The 21,374-nt window shown below is 42.4% G+C and overlaps 1 protein-coding gene across 6 annotated transcripts in view; it reads right to left on the bottom strand.

Annotated features, from left to right (window-relative positions):
• Positions 1 to 2,889: 2,889 nt before the first annotated feature.
• MAPKBP1 (mitogen-activated protein kinase binding protein 1) overlaps positions 2,890 to 21,374 on the bottom strand; it is a 152,979-nt gene continuing 134,494 nt past the window's right edge. Inside the window, exons 25-31 of one of the 6 annotated variants that reach the window (XM_073638823.1) lie at positions 20,393 to 20,523; positions 11,837 to 12,019; positions 10,563 to 10,647; positions 9,644 to 9,903; positions 7,054 to 7,887; positions 5,305 to 5,390; positions 2,890 to 4,032 (exon numbers count right to left, since the gene is read on the bottom strand). In XM_073638823.1, the coding sequence (XP_073494924.1) occupies positions 3,742 to 4,032; positions 5,305 to 5,390; positions 7,054 to 7,887; positions 9,644 to 9,903; positions 10,563 to 10,647; positions 11,837 to 12,019; positions 20,393 to 20,523 (1,870 nt within the window). In that variant the 3' untranslated portion in view covers positions 2,890 to 3,741. The remainder of the gene's footprint in view (positions 4,033 to 5,304; positions 5,391 to 7,053; positions 7,888 to 9,643; positions 9,904 to 10,562; positions 10,648 to 11,836; positions 12,020 to 20,392; positions 20,524 to 21,374) is intronic. The other 5 variants (XM_073638825.1, XM_073638824.1, XM_073638826.1 and 2 more) reach the window with 5 other exon arrangements.

The following is a 21,374-nucleotide window of genomic DNA, read 5'->3' as shown; positions in this document are numbered from 1 at the left end:
TTCCGCTCCGCTGATGGGACGTCACTGCCGATTGACATCCGGCTCTCCGCTTCAGTAGGCTGTATCGGCTGTCAATTAGCATGACGTCAGAAGTGATGTCCCATCGACAGAGCAGCAAGGAAGACTAGGTGGTGCTCTGTTGACGTGAGGAAGGAGGAGAATCGCAGCGTAAGCCAGGAGAGATGTTGCAGGGTCAAAGTTAGTAACTACCTGCCAGTAAGTTCTTAGCACCATAGCCAAATAAACCAAAGTCACAGATAATCCCCATTAAACAGATTAAGTTTTTCTACTTAAATGTTGCATGTAAAAGGAAGAGTTGGACAAGGATCGCAACGCAATTCTCAGACTGGACATCGGCTCTCCTGACCCGAGCATGACCGTATGTATTTTTATGCAGCTGTCACGCTCGGGTCAGGAGAGCCTCCGGCCAGTCTGAGCATTGCGTTGCGTTCCTGGTCTGAGTTATACACTGAATTACTCTTGCCTTACACATGGCGCTGCCCCAAAGATGTATCTGATCTCAGGGTCCAGATCCGCCAAGTATAAGGAAATTCACCTTAATGCAGCTTACAACATCTCACAAAGACTAATCAGAAGGTGCCAATGTTGGAGGTCCATTACTTTGGACACATGCAGATACCCAGCTAAAAATGGACTGCAAGACTTCGTTCACACGTTTTAGGTTTAGTGCGTTTTTTAAGTGCAGGATTTCTAAAAAACAACATCACAGTGCCTCCTCTAATAGCACCTTCTGAGACATCTTTGTGCAAAAGCCACAAGATCTGTGAAGGGGGAATAAATACAAAAGACGACTGGTGTGACCAGCCTGTAAGGGTGGCTACAGATATAGAGAGGTGATAGAATACTATTTACAAAAAAAATGGCTCAGTTTCCAGACAAAATCAGGGCAATCGTAAACTAGGTTTAAGTAAAAAAAAAATTTAAAGGTAAATTGGCTGAGTGTAGATTACGTTTCACGCTGTCTTCTATGGGGTGAATTCCTAGCCGCTATAACGTAGGTGTAAATGTCAGGACCATTGGGTGGGATAGCTTGTGTAGGGAGGTAAATGCATAGCTCAGAAGCCTAAAAACACCGAGGAGGACATCAGCAGGAGCTGGAAATATGGAGGTTTCTACAGTACAAAACACAAAGCAAACCCATCCTTAAGACTATGTATCTATAACCACATGCCCATCAGCGCATCCCAACAGCTCCGCTGACGACTTCTCATACAATATGTATTTTTTTTTTTTATCAGCTTTAACCAATGTGTGTCTTAATGCAAAAAAAAAAAAAAACTTCTACAAAATTTTTTTAACTTTCTGGTTGCCGCCATCAGAGGACCAGCCTCAGTCTACCGCCCCGCAGGGGATACGCAGCTGCCGAACTTTAAGAAAAAACTACAGCTGCTAAACAAAAAAAATCCCTGCAGTTATAACCGCACATTCTTCTCTACTTTCATATACGTAAACACCTAAAAAACCATCTACAACTTGCATTACTCAACTAGAAAAAAAAACACGATAAAAGCTGGAAGGGTGAATGGACACATTGCCTCTGCCCAGTGCAGTGACCACATAGATCTGTAACAGGAGGGCTCGCGTTACAGTGAATCAGATTGGATTAGTCCCTGTTCAGACTGATTAAAGAGGACAATGAAGCACATTTGGGTCACGGTCCTCACAGATGCCAAGACTGGAGAGGATGACATGTAAAAACTATACATATATAGGGAACTACAATACACAGGGGACAGAACTGGAGCTTGGCAAAGCGTAACAAATCCTACAATGGCTATGTGCACACTGAAGTTTTTTTGTTTCTTATTTTAGGAATCTTTGGAGCGGAAACTCTCCAAATCCTCCTCCAAATCTCTTCAAATACGTTAAGTTTTGCTCTGAAAACTCTGCAAAAAAGCCCGATGCATATAGCCATCCCAATGAGCACCTTTAGTTGTCTTTTTTATTATTTAAATGCATTTATTTTGGGCTTAAAATCATTTTTGGAATTGGGCCGACTTAAAAAAATAGCAGTATAATGCACTGTTTATTGCTGGCTGCAGAATAAGTTCGTTGAGAATCCGTCAGTGAGCTCGTTCGGAAATATTGAAACACTTATCTATCTTTTTATGACCACATCAAACTTCTGCTGAACCATGTTAGGGTTAACTCATTCTGCAGCCAACGAGGCTATAGAAAGAAAACTGCAAATTTTTAAATTAAAGCAAATAGCAAAAGCAATTTTTAGCGACCCAAAAAACATGCAAAATGGTCTCAAAAGATGGCAGTCAAATATTCATGATATATACCACAAAGGTCTATCCTGAGATGATAACCCCCTTTAATCACTAGATCAAAGTAACAGCAGCACTAAGGACGTGCCGTGGCACTTCATTCCTTGTAGAGCTCTATTTTGCAATCTCTAGAGGTTGCACAATTGGCCTGTAAGAGTCAATGCGAGACTATGTGGGCCCCGTAGGAGAACCAACAGGAGTAGGAGGGGTACACAGTGCCTTCCTAGTATTGCTGAACTAGTGATTGGTGGGGGTCACAAGGCAAGACCCCAGCCGATCAGACATTGATACTACCCCATTAAAGGGGTATTCCACTCTCCAAGATCCTATCCCAATATGTAGTAGGTGTAATAATATTAATATTAGCAAATACCTCCAATTAGAAATGTAGTATAGTTCTTCTGATTAGCCATTTTGCTTACCCTATGTGCAGGGCATTGCATTAGCTTAGGTATCCATGGTTACGACCACTTACATAGTGACAGTTGTTAATGGTCATAACCATGGATATCTAAGCTACTGCAATGCCCTGCACATGGAGCAAGCAACATCATAGCAAATCAGAAGAACTATACTACATTTCTACTTAGAGGTAATTGCTAATATTACTACACCTACTACATATTGGGATAGAATTTTGGAGATGGGAATACCCCTTTAAATGGTCTCTTAACAGAAAAGATGTAACCCATCATGGCCAAGGCAAAAAACACGCACAGGTTCTTCACGCTATAAGGAAAGGGTCCATAGACTGATTTGGTCTTACACATTACAAGCCCAGTTGTGCCCTTGCCCTATGCCACCTCCACCCCTCTACTCAGCTACAATCCCAATAAGTGCAAAGGGGGCAGAATCGGCATGGGAAAGATTGCACTGGGCCCAGATCTACCAGCCCTCGGAAACTTTAACAAACTTTTACAAACTTTCTACAGAACCCAAATAAAATGAACAAATTAGTTTTTTTTTTAAAGGGAGCAAAAAGAACATACAAAAAAAAACACAAATATTTAAAGCTAAAAATCAATAATTTAAAATATATATATATATATATATATAATGCACAAATATAATACTTATTCAAGGCTTTCACGTCGTGTATGGGGGTCACCTACTTACAGCCCTAAGAATGTATATCCAGCTCACAATATGGTGGTAACCTGTATTACTGCCATAGGTTTGATCGTGAAGAAGTTCTGTATCTCTGTGAGTAAAGAAAAACAGAAACAGAACTCTTGGCCCGGGGGCCAAAACAAAACTAATTTTGGAGCAGATAAGTGCTGTGGATCTGCAGGAAGGACAGTAACACCGATCGGCGTCAGCTGCTGCTGGTTTCGAGGATTTACATAACCATTAACAGTTACTTATTTTTTTATTTTAGTGTCTAAAAATTTTTTGGCTTAAAAAAAAAAAAACCTCCCCGTGTCAACGATGATGTAATCTGTAAGAATTAAAGTTTTTTATCCATCCTCTTTTCCACTGCTTGAAGTAAAAGTTCTGAGTACTGCTGCAGGAGAGCGAGCGTCTTATCATCACCCAAGTGTCGAGACCCACGTGGGACTGATGGATCCAGCTTTTCTTTGCAAGCCTCCTGCTGCGGAGACGAATCTTCATGAATCGCAGGCTCAGGATTGGCATCTTTTAAGGAATCCAACTCCCTCTTTACCATACCAAAGGTTTCGGTCAGGAGGCCCGCCATCTTGCCGTGATCCAAGTTTGCCGCTGGACCAGCTGTGGTCACCTAAAAAAGGCAAAAACAGGACAAAAGAATGAAATTTCAAAAAGTTTTTAACGCTTTTTGGTGCGGATATAGTAATCTTATATAATAGTTACACGGCTTAGACACTGGACTAAAGTCATCAGAACCGGATCATCCAACAAATATGTATGGGAGCCTTCCGACTCCACCGACCGATGATGTCAGGGGGCAGAAGAATCCGGCACATGGGATTTCTGAAGGACGATCCTTTTGTTCTCCTTAGAGATAAGCTGCTGCCAGGGATGTCTGGCAGTGACTTGCTCATAGAAAGTAAAGGAGTGCTTGGACAAGCCGAGTTATGGAGGATGGCCATCAACCAAATTATCATCCGGCAAATCTAATCTAATGTGTATGGGGGACTGTAGGCTAGATTGGGATAAAATGCCCAAAATTCATCACAATGGTTCATGCAGGATGATAAATCTGGTGCTTCTTCTAGACGGTCTAATCTAAGTTAACACACCCTATTCGTTGGCTGACTTTAAAGAGTAACTAAACCTTCAGATTTAGCTGCACTGGAATTGCCAGATCAGTTGGGATCCCTGTCCTAAGACCCCCCCCCCCCTTCATCGATCAATCAATAGACTCCCAGGCAATGTGCACACTGCCGAGGTAAGGCTTAGCTATGCTTTCTATTGAATCCATACTATGCTCCGCATGCGTGAACAGACAGGAGCTTTGCGTTCCTGTGTACAGAGCTGCACACTATTTGGTTTTTTTTTCTAGAAACTTTCTAAAAATGACTAGTAAAGTGCAAAAAGTTTCCAAACCCCCTAAATGTGTCCTATGGCACGTAGATCAGAATTATGGCTCACATTCATACAGAATTCTGACTGAAGTTTGTCAGTAAATCTCCCCCCAAAATGTAAAGTACAGGATTGTAACTTAAAACCCTTTGATAAATGAGGTTTACATCAAAGGCTTCAGTTTTTACAGGATCCAGGACAGCTCTCACCGACTCACAATGTGGATGTTCCTACTTTGGTTTTAAAAATAGTGTTAGATGCTGACCTACTCTGGTCATGGGAACCATACTTATAAGTAATGTAACATACACAGGCACGGACTGGCCACCTGGAGAACAGGTGAATCCTCTGGTAGGCTGCCCCTGTGAAGGAGTACTAATGAAGACTCAAAGACTCTGAAGAAAGGCAGATGTAAGTATAAGCAGCAGATTATGCACCATATCTTGCTAATCCAGGATTCCTTTACAAGAACACACCAAGAGCGGATGGACATGAGAAATTTACTTACCGATCGATAAAGGGTCAACGCCCGGCGTAGACTATCCTGCAGCTCGGAGGCAATCATTTCACACTGCTCAAAGCTCACTGCTTGCGCTGAAACAGAGACGAACATATTAATTAACGCAGGACTATATTTTATAATACTGTTACTACATTATCATCTCAGTGCATAAGACATATGGTTGGCATGTTTTAAAAGGGTTGTCCTATATAATCCATTGGGGCATACAGACATTACAGAGGAGATGGGCCCTACTGGAGACCGGCATCAACATGCCAAGATAAGGAGCAGCTCTGAATGGAAATTTAACGGCTGTCAATTTAATTTGGATGTCCACCATGTAACGCCACATTCTCCCTGCAGCGGCAGCCACGAAGGTAATGAGCTGATCTGCAGGTCACTGATCAATACCTGGTCACTTTAGACAATATCTTCATATTCAGAGGCCCCTCAAACATTAGCCGATCACTGGGTGTCTGCTGCAAAGACGGTCAACTGTAACCAGCAGGGTAAATATGGCGGCAAGTGTCCGCTACAGCACCGCCATAAGAGAAATGGGGCTTTAGGATATATTAAAAGGGGTATTCTCAATTTTCCATGAGACAGGAAAACTTCTAGATCGCTGGGACCCCCCCACCGATCCTGAGAACTGAAGAGACCTATGTCAATGGAGTGAAAGCTAATCATGTGCACTGTTGCGCCATTAATTCTTATGGGAGAGCTGAAAACCAGCCGAGCGCAGCACTCCGCCATTTCCGGCAGTGCCTTTTAAGAATGGAGTGGCATTGTGCATGAGCAACCTCCGCTGCCATTCACACAGGACTCTTCTCGGGAATGGTGGGAGTCCCAGTGGTCAGGTCCCTAGGGATCGGGTCGTTTCAAACTTAAGAATACCCCTTTAACACTTGCAGATTTGGTCAGTATTTTGAAGCCAAAATCAGGAATGGACTCTATACACGCAAGAAATATTATGAAAAATTTTAGCAAATACCTCCAGTTAGAAATGTAGTATAGTTATTCTGATTCACTATGTCGCTTACCCCATGTGAAGAGCATTACAGTAGCTTAGATATCCATGGTTACGGCCACTCACAGTGACAGTTAGTTGTGGAATTAATCATGTATAGCAAGCTACTGCAATACCCTGCACATGGGGTAAGAGACATAGCTAATCAGAAGAACTATACTACATTTCTAATTGGAGGTATTTGCTAATATTATTACACCTACAACATGTAACATACACATGTTGGTGACATTACTCCATAAAGAGTTACTTCTCGTAGGTGATCACCTCTTTAGCTTTTCTAGTTTGGTTTCACATCTTTGATCTCAGATCATCTAGCCATCCTTGACCTCATCACATCTAGGACCACCAGAAAACATAATTTTTAGACCAAACAATGGTATGAAATAGACTATGAATAAGTCTGGTAGATAAATTAGACAATCTGCTAGGTTTTTCTCATGTAAAAGCTTGGCTAGTGACATGCATGAAAACAACCCGTATTTCATTGTAAAAACAAAGAACCGTAAAAAATAAAGTAAAGGACATATCGTAAGTAGCAGAAATCAAAGAAAAGAAGTGAAGTGCCTCACCATTCTGAGAGTGGCTTATGAAACGAGACAGGCGAGGACAAGACGAAACAGGCCAAAGACTGGACGGAGGAGAGAGATGAGATGGAGTTGTGAGGTCACCCACACAAACTGGGGACAGAAAGGGAGATACCACCAAACGTTGTCCTCTGTGCCCACCTGAGTCTAGAGTAGAGGCTGCATCAAGCGAGGGAGATCTAGGTCTTATAGTTTCAACAGGACAAAGTCCAGGATGATGGTCCGGAGTGTGGCCGATCGTAGCAGCTCTGCTTCTATGCATGGGCTTGAAACCTTCCGGACTTAAGTCCACTGTGTCTATGGGTTCATTTATGATCAGGTTTATTGCAACATTTTCTTCAAGACTCGGCTTCTTATGACTGGTATCCTCCGATTGACCTTTATCACATCCCCCTGAAGCTTCGTGGTCATTCTTGCAAGTCAAGTCTGCAAAAGATAATCTAGGTTTCCAGCTGCAGCCGGGTGATCGAGGCGACCGTGGTGATTCCATCTCAATAGAGCTCCTACTTCGACCAAATGAGAGAAAAGGTCGGTCTGGCAATGGTTTCGCAATGTCAAGAGTCAAATGTGCCCGATTCTTTGACTGAAAGGTCTTCGGAGAGGAGGAAATGGTACTGGTTTGCAGAAGCGGTTTGACAATTACACTGTCTTTCAACGGTAGCTGGTTCTTCTCGGCTTCTACAGAGACGGCCATGATTTCTGCTACTTCGCAGACATTTTTCACATCAGAACCATTAGATGTCTCCTGTGTTTCGCCAATGTTCAAATTGTCACCAACAGATACGCTTCTGGAGATCTTGGCCATGGAGCTAGTTGTTGGGTTCATGTAGGATCTACCCTTAGGCTGTTTTACATCCTTGGACTGGAATGGTAAGGACTGGCATTCTGTTTTCGTCAGCGTTGCTGGCAATGTACGCCGGTGTATGGCCTTCTGTTCTTTTTCTGCAGCAGTTTGGGTCTGTGGACGCATTTTGACTGCAAAAAGATTCCATGAGAGTAAATCAGTCAGGGTTTGTGCCAACAAACATTAAGATCATGAATCTTACCTTATACAAGAGGCATGTGAGCCTATTCTAAGCAAACTAAAATTAAAAAAAAAAAAAAATCTGAAACCAAGAATAAAAAAAAATGATTTCTAAAAATTAAAAATAAAATAAGCAAAGAATTAGTAATAAAAACATAAAAGACGTAAAATGAGGATTTTTGGTAATGCCCATAAAATCTTTTTCGTAGCCTTCATTGGAAGAGACAGAAACCATAGGTAATAAGCTGCCACTAAGAATACAACTTAGAAATAAAGTCAGCTCCTCTCCAGCAGCCTACACCTGGCCTGCCAACACCCAGCTATTCAGTCCGTGCAAAAGCAGTAGGAAAAGCGAATAAAAAAATACCCAAATAAGGGAGGGTCTGAGAAAGATTTTACAGTGAGTACCAACAATACTCTTTTCTTGGCTGCTTCATTGAGGGACACAAACAGTGGGAAGTCCTAAAGCAGTCCCTGGAGTGGGAAGACTAAATATCAGTATTGCACAAGTAGGAATAGCCATCACTCTGATTACCACCCGAGCAACTGACGCTTGCAGTACCCTTCTGCCAAGACTTGCGTCCCCTGATGCAAACGTAAGAGCTCGGCAAAGATCAAGGTGCAACCCTATGGAACGGAAAACACTAAAGCTAAACTGAACAGCTGGGTGTCGGCTGGCCAGGTGCAGCAAAATTTTTTTTTCTAGCATGTATTCTGTTTGTCAGCCTCCAGGGGGCAGCATAATACCCATGGTTTTTGTGCGTCTCCCCCACAATAACGTACCCGAAAAATAATCAATATTCTTGATTTATAGTCATTCTATTCTGATGCCTTCCCCATCCCTAAAGGCACTCATGTTGGGGTATTTAAAGCCATCCTTGACAGCACTACAACACTGAGGCTAGGTCCACATAGGCAGACACAAATGCTGCATTTAAATTCGCTTGAGGATTTTAATATAAATCTGTACCAAAACGCATCAAATAAGGGTAAAAGGGCACAAAAACACAGCAATAAACAAATAATATTGTTACTGCGTAGTTTGTTGTGGACCCCTTCAAAAAGCATGCAGTTAAAAAGCAGCCAAAAAAAATAAATCCACAGCATTTACGCTACGTGTGAACACGACCCAATGCATTCAAATGGATTTGCTGTAACCCCATTCAGACATTCTGGAAAACCCCATTCAGATATTCTGGAAAAAAAATTGGGATTTTTTTCAGTGCCATGAAAAAATAAATAAAATAAAATCACCCACAAGAAGAACAAGTGTGTTAATTCTTCTTGTGTATTCTGCATTGAAAAGCCCAATCCTCTTGTATTAACATCTGAACATATCCATTTAAGTCATACACTTTTTGAAACATGGCTCTGTTGTCTGCTGTGCGACAATATTATGGTACCAGAGACAAGTCGTAACCATAATTTTATTAAAAAAAAACTATTTGCAGCATAGTTTTTGCTTTATTTTTAAATATATTACAAGAGTTCTCCAAGTATATAATATTGATGACCATATCCGTAAGATGGTTCATCAATATCAGATCGGTGGGGATACAGAACCAGGCAAGCCCACCGATCAGTTGTCTTTGCTTGTGAGAATTGTAGATTAACTTACTATTAATGAGAATAGGAGCAGAGTGCAGCATCTGGCAGAGCTAATAACAGCAGGTCAGTGGGGAGCTGGGTTTCAGACCTTGCTCTTACCTTCATGAACGATATCTTGAACTGATTGAGTTTTCCGCATGCTTGAAACAACAGAGTTAAACAGTGGACCAATTCTGGCCATCTTCACTTCTGCTGGCTGCTTCCTCTTCCTCTGGTAGGCTGGTTTTAGAGGACTGGCAACGTCTTGTACCCGAGGATAGATGCCATTTAATGTAGGATAATCAAAAGGACTCTGATTAAAGTCCGGACTGACCTCCTGATCAGACAGATAGCAAGTGCTGGACCCCGGATCTTCTCTACTTTAAAGAAAAAACACACGGGAAGTTTTTAATCATAAAGATAACAATCTTTCGGCTGTGGCGAAAGAAAGAAGTTTCTCCACCTTCTCCAGTCTGTGAAAATCAAGTCAATGGGTTCGTGGAAAAAAAAAATAAATAAATAAATATCAGACTGCATTCTGAATGCAGTCCGATTTTTTTCACAAACTCATTGACTTGCATGCCCGATTTTGATCCGACCCTCAGATCAAAATTGTACATGTCTCCGCAATTTTCAGTACGTGAAAAATCACAGACACGTGATTGGCCCGATAGACTTTCAGAGGTACAAAAGCCATCCGTGAACAATATGGATTGCACTCATACGTGAAAATCAGAAGTCTGAACCCTTCTATTATTTTCAGAGCGAAATTTAATGCTTGTAATAGTTTAATAAAAGGGGGTGGGATAACCCCTTTAAAGGGTCTGAATGCAGCTCATCTACAGACTTATATGGTTATGAGTGGATGCTCATGCTGAAATTTTAGAATCACTTAAAAAGGTCCTATTATATGACTTTAATGACCCTTTAAAATTAAAAACCGCACATACATGGGTCCACAACAGAGGTAGAAAACAAGCCTGCTGGGTAAGGGGTTAACCAATCCCAGTCCATTAGAGTTCACTTTTTACATACTGACCTGGTTGCTGGCACCTGTGCCATCGCTAGAAACCTGGACGAGATGCTGGCACATTCATTCCTCTCCGAGGTCAGGACTGGTCCTTCTATACATGGAAAACATAGCGTTAAAAGTAGAGTTATTTCTTACGGGAAAAAAAAAAAATAGCCTACCCCAATGAAAACAAGGATTAGAATTAAGATATTAGCAATGTCTTAGTCGAAAACCTTCCTCACTGAGCTACCGATAGACTATTCTTCATCACCCCATGATTAACAATACCATACACATTCCCTTCGACTTTGCTCTACAGGGGTTTATTATTGAGTCTTTGCAGTCTTTTTTTTTTTCTTGTAGCAATTTTGCTAAAAATGCTGCAAAGTGGGAAAAAAAAAAACACAAGAAATTAAAACTAGATAAACTTTTACCATCATAGAGGCGTTAAAGAGATTGCCTGGGATTATAATACAAAGGATCTGCTTGTTTACTCCTCCCAAATACTATTCCTGTCCCAAGTCTGTGTATGGTATTGCATGGGACTTAAAGAGGACCAAGTATTCAGGTCAGAAGTGTCCAGTTTTTGCTATCATTTTATTCCCACTGCTCCGCTGAGTATTCAGTTTTTTGTGTTTTCTAAATCCTTCATACGGTTCAAGAGATATAGGCCTTTATATTAGTGCAAATTTTTAAGTTTTTTTTTTTTTTACTAAAGGGGTGTGGCTTCAAGGGTAATTATGCAGAGCAGCCTAAAGACACGCCCCCGAGGATCCTGTGAGCGAAACCCCTAGTAAAACAAGGCCATATCTCCAGAACTGTACGGCGGATTTAGGAAAAAAAAAAAACCTGAATGCTCAGAAGAGCAGCAGGAATAAAATAAGAGCAAAAACTCGTCACTTTTGACCTGGTGACGGGTCCTCTTTAAAGGAGATACCAAACACTATTTTTTTTCTAGCTTTGGATAATGTCTTAAAATAAAAAGGGTACCCTTGTCAAATTTGACAGAAAAATGAGGAAACATTTAAGGAGTTATAATGTGGTAAGAATCAAAGTGGGGGAGTGCAGTGTGCAAACATTAAGAGGTTTGGAGACAAAGGGATCAAAAAAGCAAAAATTAATAATGTGATTAAGAAACAACAAAAAGAAAAAGACAATAAATGAAAACTCATAAATGAATTCCTAGATCACTTCAGAGCAGGTGCTGGCATTCTCCATCTCTCTGGGGAATGGTTAGTATTACAAGGGTGGTCCAAGACAAAAGTTAAAAAAACAAAAAAAAAAACCAGAAGATTTTTAACCTGGGCTATTGTTTGCTGAAAGATTTCCAAAGTGCTGTTTAAGGAACATTTCCTGATCGGGTGTCTGTGGGATATCACCATCTAGAACTAGGCAGGGGGTGTCCAGCTCCTCAACCTCTGCTTGTTCTTCTAGATCTGACGAGTTCCCATCTACACTTAGGGGCTCCGTACTTTCAGAGTCTTCTTGGCACAAGAAGTAAAATAAGAGAGCACCGTAAGTGACACACATTTCAGTGCTGAATGGGAATATGAGATTCTGAAATGGAGGAATCCAGTGTTTGCATGCAATAATTGTGATTAAAGGGGACCTGTCACCAGTTCAAAAGTGACTATTTTTCATGCTCATTTTATTTCCGCTGCTCCCCTGAGTATTTCATTTTTTTTTCTTTTTTAAATCCACTGTACGGTTCCAGAGATATGGGCCTTTTTAGTTGATGCCAATTTTTATAGTCTTTACCAAGGTGGCGTGGCTCACAAGGTAAAGCTGCTGAGCAGCCAAGAGACACGCCCCCGCCAAGAACCTTGTTAGACACGCCCCCATGGGAAAGAACATGAAAATCAGCACTGAATAAAAAGGTTCATATCTCTGGAACTGTATGGCGGATTTAAAAAATACAAAAAACAGAATACTCAGGGGAGCAGCGAGAATAAAGTGGTGACAGGTCTCTAAATAAAAACACAAAAGAGACAACAGGTTCAGTTCTACACAAGACAAGGTTTCAGTGATGAAATGGAGTTGACAGATGAAATATTATAGGAGTTTACAATACTCTGCATAGGAGCATATACACATTTTATACAGGTTTTCGTCTTCTATGAGGTTTTAATGCAATTACAGAAGTGACAATTCTGTTGATAAAAAAAAATATAATATACTCAACAGCATATTGTAATCATGTTAAATACATATGTTGCTTTGTTTAATCAGACTGAATTGGTCACTAAACAGCATTGTTCTATAAATGGTAAATATTTTTAGAGAACTCGGAAATCCTAAGAATATGCACCAGAAGATCTAAAACTCTGCAATGGACTGAGTTTCATTATCGCACCATGTTCAAGATCTCCGATTGCTGCTAGAAAAATATTCTTGTATGTAGACCTAGCGTTCTAGCCCTCCTCCTCTCTGAAGAGGCAATTTGCCTATTTAATATGCCAGAGGAGCATTGAAAGGTCTATGAAAGTCTCATTACACCAACATGTCACTCTTCACAAGGAGAAACGTTACCCCTTAAGACCCTAGTCCAAGTCCTCTCATACAGCCAAATCAGAGGTCATGCTTTGCACTGAGGAGGGGCAACACCCTGAAACACGGACATGAAAACAGATTCTGGTTTGGCTCTTATTCCAAGTCATATGGCACAACTAGTTAAAAGGGTCGATACTGACTGTTCACTTCCAATAGGTGGCACAAGAGTTCTAGTCTTCTTCCTCTCTGAAGAGACAATTTGCATATTTCATTTTCCAGAGGAGCATTGCATGGCCTACAAGTCTCCTTACACTGGCAAGTCAGCTAATTTCTATTCCCTCACTGGAAGCCGAGATCTTAAAAAGGCTTAGTCTAAACTTTCAATGTCCCTTAATACAATAATGAAGAATATTGGAAGCCAGTCGTTATTGTCCATTGATCACAAAGTGCCATTCAAATAGATGCTAAGCAGAGTTTAGAAATTATTTTTATAGCTACATGGGTTATAGTCACGTAGCATCCCACCCTCATTGTGCACATACCCTAAAGTATTGCATACTGTGACAGCAAATCCATTATCCTACTATTCCTGGGAATTATGTTAGGAAACCTGCAGGTTTGGCATCAGTCATATAGAAGTATCATTGTGAGGCTCTCCCAGTCTCAACATACAAAGTTAAAAAGGAGTATTCCCATTTCCAAGATCCTATCCCAAATATGTAGTTGGTGTAATAATAATAATATTAATATTATTATTATTATTATTAATAAATAATAATAATATCTTTAATAATATTAGCAAATACCTCCAATTAGAAATGTAGTATAGTTCTTCTGGTTTGCCATGTTTCTTACCCCGTGTGCAGGGCATTGTGGTAGCTTAGATATCCATGGTTGTGACTAGTGTTGAGCGATACGATATTTCCTGATATCGGAAGGTATCGGATTGGATCGGACCGATACTCAAAAAGTATCGGATATCGCTGATTCCGATACCGGAAACCAATGCAAGTCAATGGGACACAAATATCGGAATGAAAATAAACCCTTTCTTTCCTTGTAGGTTAATTCTACATGAAGGAAAACAACTAACAATAATGTAGAATGTATTATGCGAAAAGCCGGCAATTCATCAGCGCATACACCGGTACCCGACAATTTACAACAGAAAGAATAAAGCTTCACACATAGATTAGATAGATAGAAACATGTCAGTCACATATATATGAAGTACAGTGACAATGTTGATTACTGTACTTGTCATTTAGTGTAAAGGATTTATTAAAAAAAATAATAGTGTTTTCATGCACCGTCTCTTTAAGAAAGCCGGCCGGCAATTCAGCAGCGGTACCCGACAATTTATAACAGAAGGAATAGAGAATCATACATAGATTAGATAGATAGAAACATGTCAGTCACATATATATGAAGTACAGTGATAGTGTTGATTACTGTACTTGTCATTTAGTGTAAAGGATTTATTTAAAAAAATAATAGTGTTTTCATGCACCGTCTCTTTAAGAAAGCCGGCCGGCAATTCAGCATCTGTACCCGACAATTTATAACAGACAGAATAGAGCTTCACACATAGATTAGATAGATAGAAACATGTCAGTCACATATATATGAAGTACAGTGATAGTGTTGATTACTGTACTTGGCATTTAATGTTAAAATAAAGGATTTATTTAAAAAAAAATTGGCGTGGGGTTCCCCTTAATTTTAGTCTCTAGCGGAGGTTAAGCAGACGGCTGGGGCAGATGTTTGAAGCCTGGGAAGGGGGTAATACCCACGGAGCTTCCCAGGCTACTAATATCAGCCCCCAGCTGAATACCTAGCCTTTACTAGCTATTAAAATGGGGGACCCCCCCAAAAAAATGACGTGGGGTCCCCCCTAATTTAATAGCTAGCAAAGGCTAGGCAGACAGCTGGGGGCTGATATTAATAGCCCAGGAAGGGTGCCATGAATATTGGCCCCCTCCCAGGCTAGAAACACCAGCCGTCAGCCGCCCCAGAAATGGCGCATTCATAGGATGCGCCAATTCTGGCACTTAGCCTCGCTCTTCCCACTGCCCTGTAGCGGTGGCAGTGGGGTAATAGGGCTGGGGTTGATGTCAGCTTATAATGCCAGCTGACATCAAGCCCAGGTTAGTAATGGAGAGGCGTCTATAAGACATCCCCATTACTAACCCAATAGTCAAAGTTAAAAAAAAAAACACAAACACCCAGAATAAAGTCCTTTAATTGAAATAAACACACAATTCTTTATTGTTCTAAATTAAACTATACTTACCATCACGCCCATTCCAGCTGAAGCCAACGATCTCCTGCAATAAAAGAAAAATAATAAAGCAACATCATCCTTACCTTTCCATGGTTCCCACGATGGCTCCAGCTCTGCTACATCGAGATGACAGGCTGGACCGCAGCAGAACGCTGCCATCCAGCCTGTCATCCCGCAGACACTGAGAAGCGCAGGCATGCTTGCGCTCCTCAGTGTCTCTCTGTGACGGCATCCAGATGAGCCGACAATGAACTCGGCTCACCTCATGCACGTCACTGACAGCGTGGGAAAATTCTCCTGCACTCAGCGCTTCAGCGTGAGAATTTTCCCACGCTGTCAGTGACGTGCATGAGGTGAGGTCATGTCCAATGAACTCAGCTCACCTCATGCACGTCACTGACAGCGTGGGAAAATTCTCACGCTGAAGCGCTGAGTGCAGGAGAATTCTCCCACGCTGTCAGTGACGTGCATGAGGTGAGCCGAGTTCATTGGACATGACCTCACCTCATGCACGTCACTGACAGCGTGGGAAAATTCTCCTGCACTCAGCGCTTCAGCGTGAGAATTTTCCCACGCTGTCAGTGACGTGCATGAGGTGAGCTGAGTTCATTGGACATGACCTCGGCTCATCTGGATGCCGTCACAGAGAGACACTGAGGAGTGCAAGCATGCCTGCGCTTCTCAGTGTCTGCGGGATGACAGGCTGGATGGCAGCGTTCTGCTGCGGTCCAGCCTGTCATCTCGATGTAGCAGAGCTGAAGCTGTCGTGGGAACCATGGAAAGGTAAGGATGATGTTGGTTTATTATTTTTCTTTTATTGCAGGAGATCGTTGGCTTCAGCTGGAATGGGTATGATGGTAAGTATAGTTTAATTTAGAACAATAAAGAATTGTGTCTTTATTTCAATTAAAGGACTTTATTCTGGGTGTTGTGTTTTTTTTAAATACTTTACTAGAAATTCATGGTGGTCATGTCTAATATTGGCGTGACCCCATGAATTTCGGGCTTAGGGCCAGCTGATAATGCCAAGCTGGCCTTAACCCCTTTATTACCCAGTGAGCCACCGCACCAGGGCCCTGGATGAGTTGGGTACAGCGCCAGAAGATGGCGCTTCTATGAACGCGCCATTTTCCGGGGCGGCTGCGGACTGCAATTTGCAGCGGGTGGGGCCCAGAAAGCTTGGGCCTCCCTGCGCTGCAGATTCCAGCCCCCAGCTGCCTAGTTGTACCTGGCTGGACACAAAAATAGGGCGAAGCTCCACATATTTTTTTTTTTAATTATTTCATGAAATTCATGAAATAATTAAGAAAAAAAGGGCTTCCCTATATTGCTGTGTCCGGCCAGGTACAAATAGGCAGCTGGTGGTTGGGGGCAGCCCGTTCCTGCCTGCTGTACCTGGCTGGACACAAATATAGGGCGAAGCCCCACATCAATTTTTTTTAATTATTTCATGAATTTCCTGAAATAATTAAAAAAAAAAATACGTGGGGCTTCTCCCTATTTGTGTGTCCAGCCAGGTACAACTAGGCAGCTGGGGGATGGAATCTGCAGCGCAGGGAGGCCCAAGCTTTCTGGGCCCCCCCGCTGCAAATCGCAGTCCACAGCCACCCCGGAAAATGGCGCGTTCATAGAAGCTGGATGCTGTACCTGGCTGGCATACAAAAATATGGCAAAGCCCACGTCAAAATTTTTGGGAAAAATTAATTAAAAAATAAATAAAAATTTAGGGACTGCATCTTTATTAACTCCTCAAATGTCATTTAGTGTTAAAATAAAGGATTTATTTAAAAAAAAAATTGGCGTGGGATCCCCCACAATTTTAGGCTCTAGCGGAGGTTAAGCAGATGGCTGGGGCAGATGTTTGAAGCCTGGGAAGGGGGTAATACCCACGGAGCTTCCCAGGCTACTAATATCAGCCCCCAGCTGAATACATAGCCTTTACTAGCTATTAAAATGGGGGACCCCCCCAAAAAAATGACATGGGGTCCCCCCTATTTTAATAGCTAGCAAAGGCTAGGCAGACAGCTGGGGGCTGATATTAATAGCCCAGGAAGGGTGCCATGAATATTGGCCCCCTCCCAGGCTAGAAGCACCAGCCGTCAGCCGCCCCAGAAATGGCGCATCCATAGGATGCGCCAACTCTGGCACTTAGCCTTGCTCTTCCACGCTGCCCTTGTGCGGTGGCAGGGGGTAATAGGGTTAGGGTTCATGTCAGCGCCAGCTGCCATGAAGCCCAGGTTAGTAATGATGGGTGTCTATAAGACACCCCCATTACTAACCTACAAAGTGTTAAAAAGAAAAAACACACTACACCCAGAAAAAAATAATTTATTTGAAATAAAACACACCATTTTATTTAATTCTTAGTTTACTAAAAAAAAAAAAAAATAGTTACCTGTCCACGTTCCTGCGCTGATCTCCCATGCACAGCTGTCACATCTGGAGATGGTGACAGCTGTGCATGGCTGCTGTAAGCTCACACTGCCGGGAACACGTCCGCTCCCGGCAGCGGGAGCCACTGACTGAGGTCACCGGAGTGCATTCAGTCAGCGCAGCTCCGGAGACTTCCTTTACGGCACTGCTGTACCGTGGGAATTTCTCACGATACAGCAGGGCCGTAAAGCAGCTAACCGGAGCAGCGCTGCCTGAACTCCGGCGAACCCGCTTATGCAGAGACGGGGCTGCTTTACGGCCCCGGCATTCTAGCGGCGGCAGCGGTTCAGAGCGGTCACATTCTATGTGGCTGCTCTGAACTGGAAATCTTCGTGGGACACTCGTGGACTACTACGGAGGGGTAAGGATAAGGTTGTGGTTTATTATTTTATATTTTATTACAGGAGATCGATGGCTTCGGGGAATTAGGTGTCTAGGTGAGTATAGGTGTAGTTTTTTATTTTTTACTTTATTTTAGGTGGCGATCGGCGGGGACAGGTAATGTATGAACTAATTTATTGTAGGTAACCACTGGCCACCAATGACATGTATTTAACATTTATTGGGGACACAGTAGGGCAATTTAAATAGCAGGATCAGGCTGATGGGAACTACTGCTCCCATCGAGCTGATCCTGCTGGCAGGAGTGGACGGGGGACAGACATAGGCCGATGGGAGTAGTAGTGTCACATCGGCCTATGTCTGCCTGCACGCACCCGCAGACATCGCACAGACACCACGCACTCATCGCACAGACACCGCGCACACTCGCAGACATCGCACAGACACCGCGCACATCGCACAGACACCGCGCACACACCCGCACACATCGCACAGACACCACACACACATCGCACAGACACCGCGCACATCGCACAGACACCACACACACCCGCAGACATCGCGCACACCCTCGCAGACACACGCACAGACACCCCGCACACACTCGCACAGACACCCGCACACACCAATCATGACCGGTCTGATGGTCAGGGAGGTGAGGCTGACCTGTGCGGCCGTGGGAAAGTTCATGTGAGTTCATGCAATGCAGTGAAGCATGAACTCACATGAACCCTCTGAGGGCACCGCGGCGACTTCAAATGAACAGCTGATCAGCATCACCTGATACCTCAGCTGTTCATTTGAAATAACCGGCGGGAAAGCGCAGCACAGAACGAGAAAGCCGGCGGTGAAGTCTTTTCACTGCCGGCTTCCCCGCCCGGGTCCTTCGCTCCCCGCTCCTTGGTGCTGCGCTCCCCGCCCGGTCCTAACTTACGATCGGGATGGGAGGTGGCGAGGGGAGCGGAGGATCGGGGTGGGAGGCTGCGGGGAAGCAGTATGGGGCTGTGTGATTGTTTAAAAGCCGGCGGCTATTTACCGCCCGCCGGCTTTTAAACAATCAGGAGAATTCTCCCACGCTGGGATGGCATTCTGATGACAGGCTGGATCTCAGCTGAGCGCTGCCATCCAGCTTGTCATCCTTCAGAGACACTGCAGAGCGCAGGCATTATGGGAACTTCCGATTCCGGTATTCGATATTGTAAAAGTATCGGAATTAAGTATCGGAATTCCGATACCGCGAATATCGGCCGATACCCGATATTTCAGTATCAGAATGCTCAACACTAGTTACAACCACTAGAAACAAAATCACTATGAGTGGTCATAACCATGGATATTTAAGATACTGCAATGCCCTGCACATGAGGTAAGCAACACAGCTCATCAAGAGAACTATACTCGATTTCTAATTGGAGGTATTTGCTAATATTATACCTATTACACATTGGGATAGGATCTGGAAGATGGGAATACCCCTTTAAACCTTACTTGGCTATTTTGTTTTGCACATGAAGAAAAAAAAATTAAAAATAAATTAATATGATGACCATTTTGGTAATAGTATTATTATTATTATTATGACCATTTTGGATCAGTGTATTGGATCTGTTTTTATCCATTATTGTTGGCGTATCCATTTTTATCAACATGGCATCTGTTTTTCTCGTAATTCTTTATTTTTTTTCTTTTGGACAGATACCAAGGCTGCAAAGACACATGAATTTGCCCCATAGATTATAATGGGTACATGTTCGGTTTATGAAAATCACGGAAAAAAAAAAAAAGACGCATATGAAAAATGGACGCCTGAATATGGTCTAGGGTATGTGCACACATTTAGTACTTGCAACAGATTTTGCTGCTGCAAAAACCAGTCTGGACATGAAAAACGCTGCGTACAATACGCCCGTCTCTGCATACATTCTTATACATCCATTTCAATGGGTAAAAAACACTGCAAAAACGTGGAATGAATGGACACGCAGCAGATTTGAAAAAACGCTTTGAAGGTTCGAGTCTGCAAGGAAAAAGTAAGCAGCGTGTGCATGAGATCTTAGAAATCTCATTTACTTTGCAGGTACTGTAAAACAATGTGTTATTTTTCTGCGGCAAAAATGCAACGTGGGAACAAGCCCTTAATATGTGATCTGTCACTTGGAGCTCTTGACACTTATACAGTCATTGCTCCATCAAGGAAGACATTTGGTCCAAGTACTTAAGAAATCTTTTATGTAACTCATGCACTTTCCATAGGGGTAGTGGATAAACCATGTAGCGCTATGGCTAGGAATAAAATTTTGCTTCTTACCCTCATTGGGATGCTCTGGACTGGACAGACGGCTGCTGCAGTAATCAACGGAGCAGGCACTGTCCGGGCTATGCTTCTCCTGAAGGTCATTGGGATAGACTCCACAAGGCAAGCCTTTTACCTCAAATTCACTGGAAAGTTATAGAATAGAACTATGTTTAAAAAGATATAATCCCTAAATAAATAAAACATTAATATCATGTGGATTTATCCAAGATTATAGTTCACACATGTATTTTCCCATGGTTTTTGCTTGATGGATAAACTGCATGTGTACCACCACCATCATTATGAGAAATTTTATAGAAATTACTGCCTATCCACACTTGGCCAATGTGGTTGTGATTTTTCAAGATGTGATAAAACAAATCCATCCATTAAAGGGAAACTGTCAGCAAGTATTTTTTCCATTTAATCTGAGAGTAGTATAATGTAGGGGCTGAGACCCTGATTCCAGGGATGTGTCACTTGGTCAGCAGCTTGCTATAGTTTCAATACAATCAGTGTTTTATCAGAAGAGGATTAACATTAGAGGACTGTGTGTTGCGTGCACTCCAGTCCAGCTAATCTTTGTAACCTCGCCCCCACCACTGATTGGTAGCTTGCTGCCAGTGTAAGACAGAAGGCTGCCAATCAGTGGTGTGGGCAGGGTTATACACAGCTCAGCAGTCATAGCAGTGATAGAGCAGTTAAATCAGGGATTGTATCAAAACTGCAGCAAGCAGCCCAGTAAGAGACATTGCTGGAATCAGGTTCTCTGCCCCTATATTATGCTGCTCTCAGATTACATAGCAAAAGCTGCTGACATATTCCCTTTAACACAACTTTTATCAGCACGTAAAAAAAAAAAAAAAAATGTTGCTCTCCTTTATTCTTAGGAATTTAGTTTTTTGCCTACTGGTTTGCCCATATCTTAGACATGACTGCATTGTTTTTGGCAAAAAAAAAAAAAAATGTTGTAAACTGTGCTATTAAAACTGCA

The sequence above is a fragment of the Phyllobates terribilis genome, unplaced genomic scaffold, assembly GCF_046119375.1.
Source record: "Phyllobates terribilis strain yellow unplaced genomic scaffold, ASM4611937v1 Scaffold_7__3_contigs__length_470593459, whole genome shotgun sequence".
NCBI classification, from domain to species: Eukaryota; Metazoa; Chordata; class Amphibia; order Anura; family Dendrobatidae; genus Phyllobates; species Phyllobates terribilis.
The sequence above is the reverse complement of the archived record's forward strand: the minus strand, read 5'-3'. Positions and strand labels throughout refer to the sequence as shown.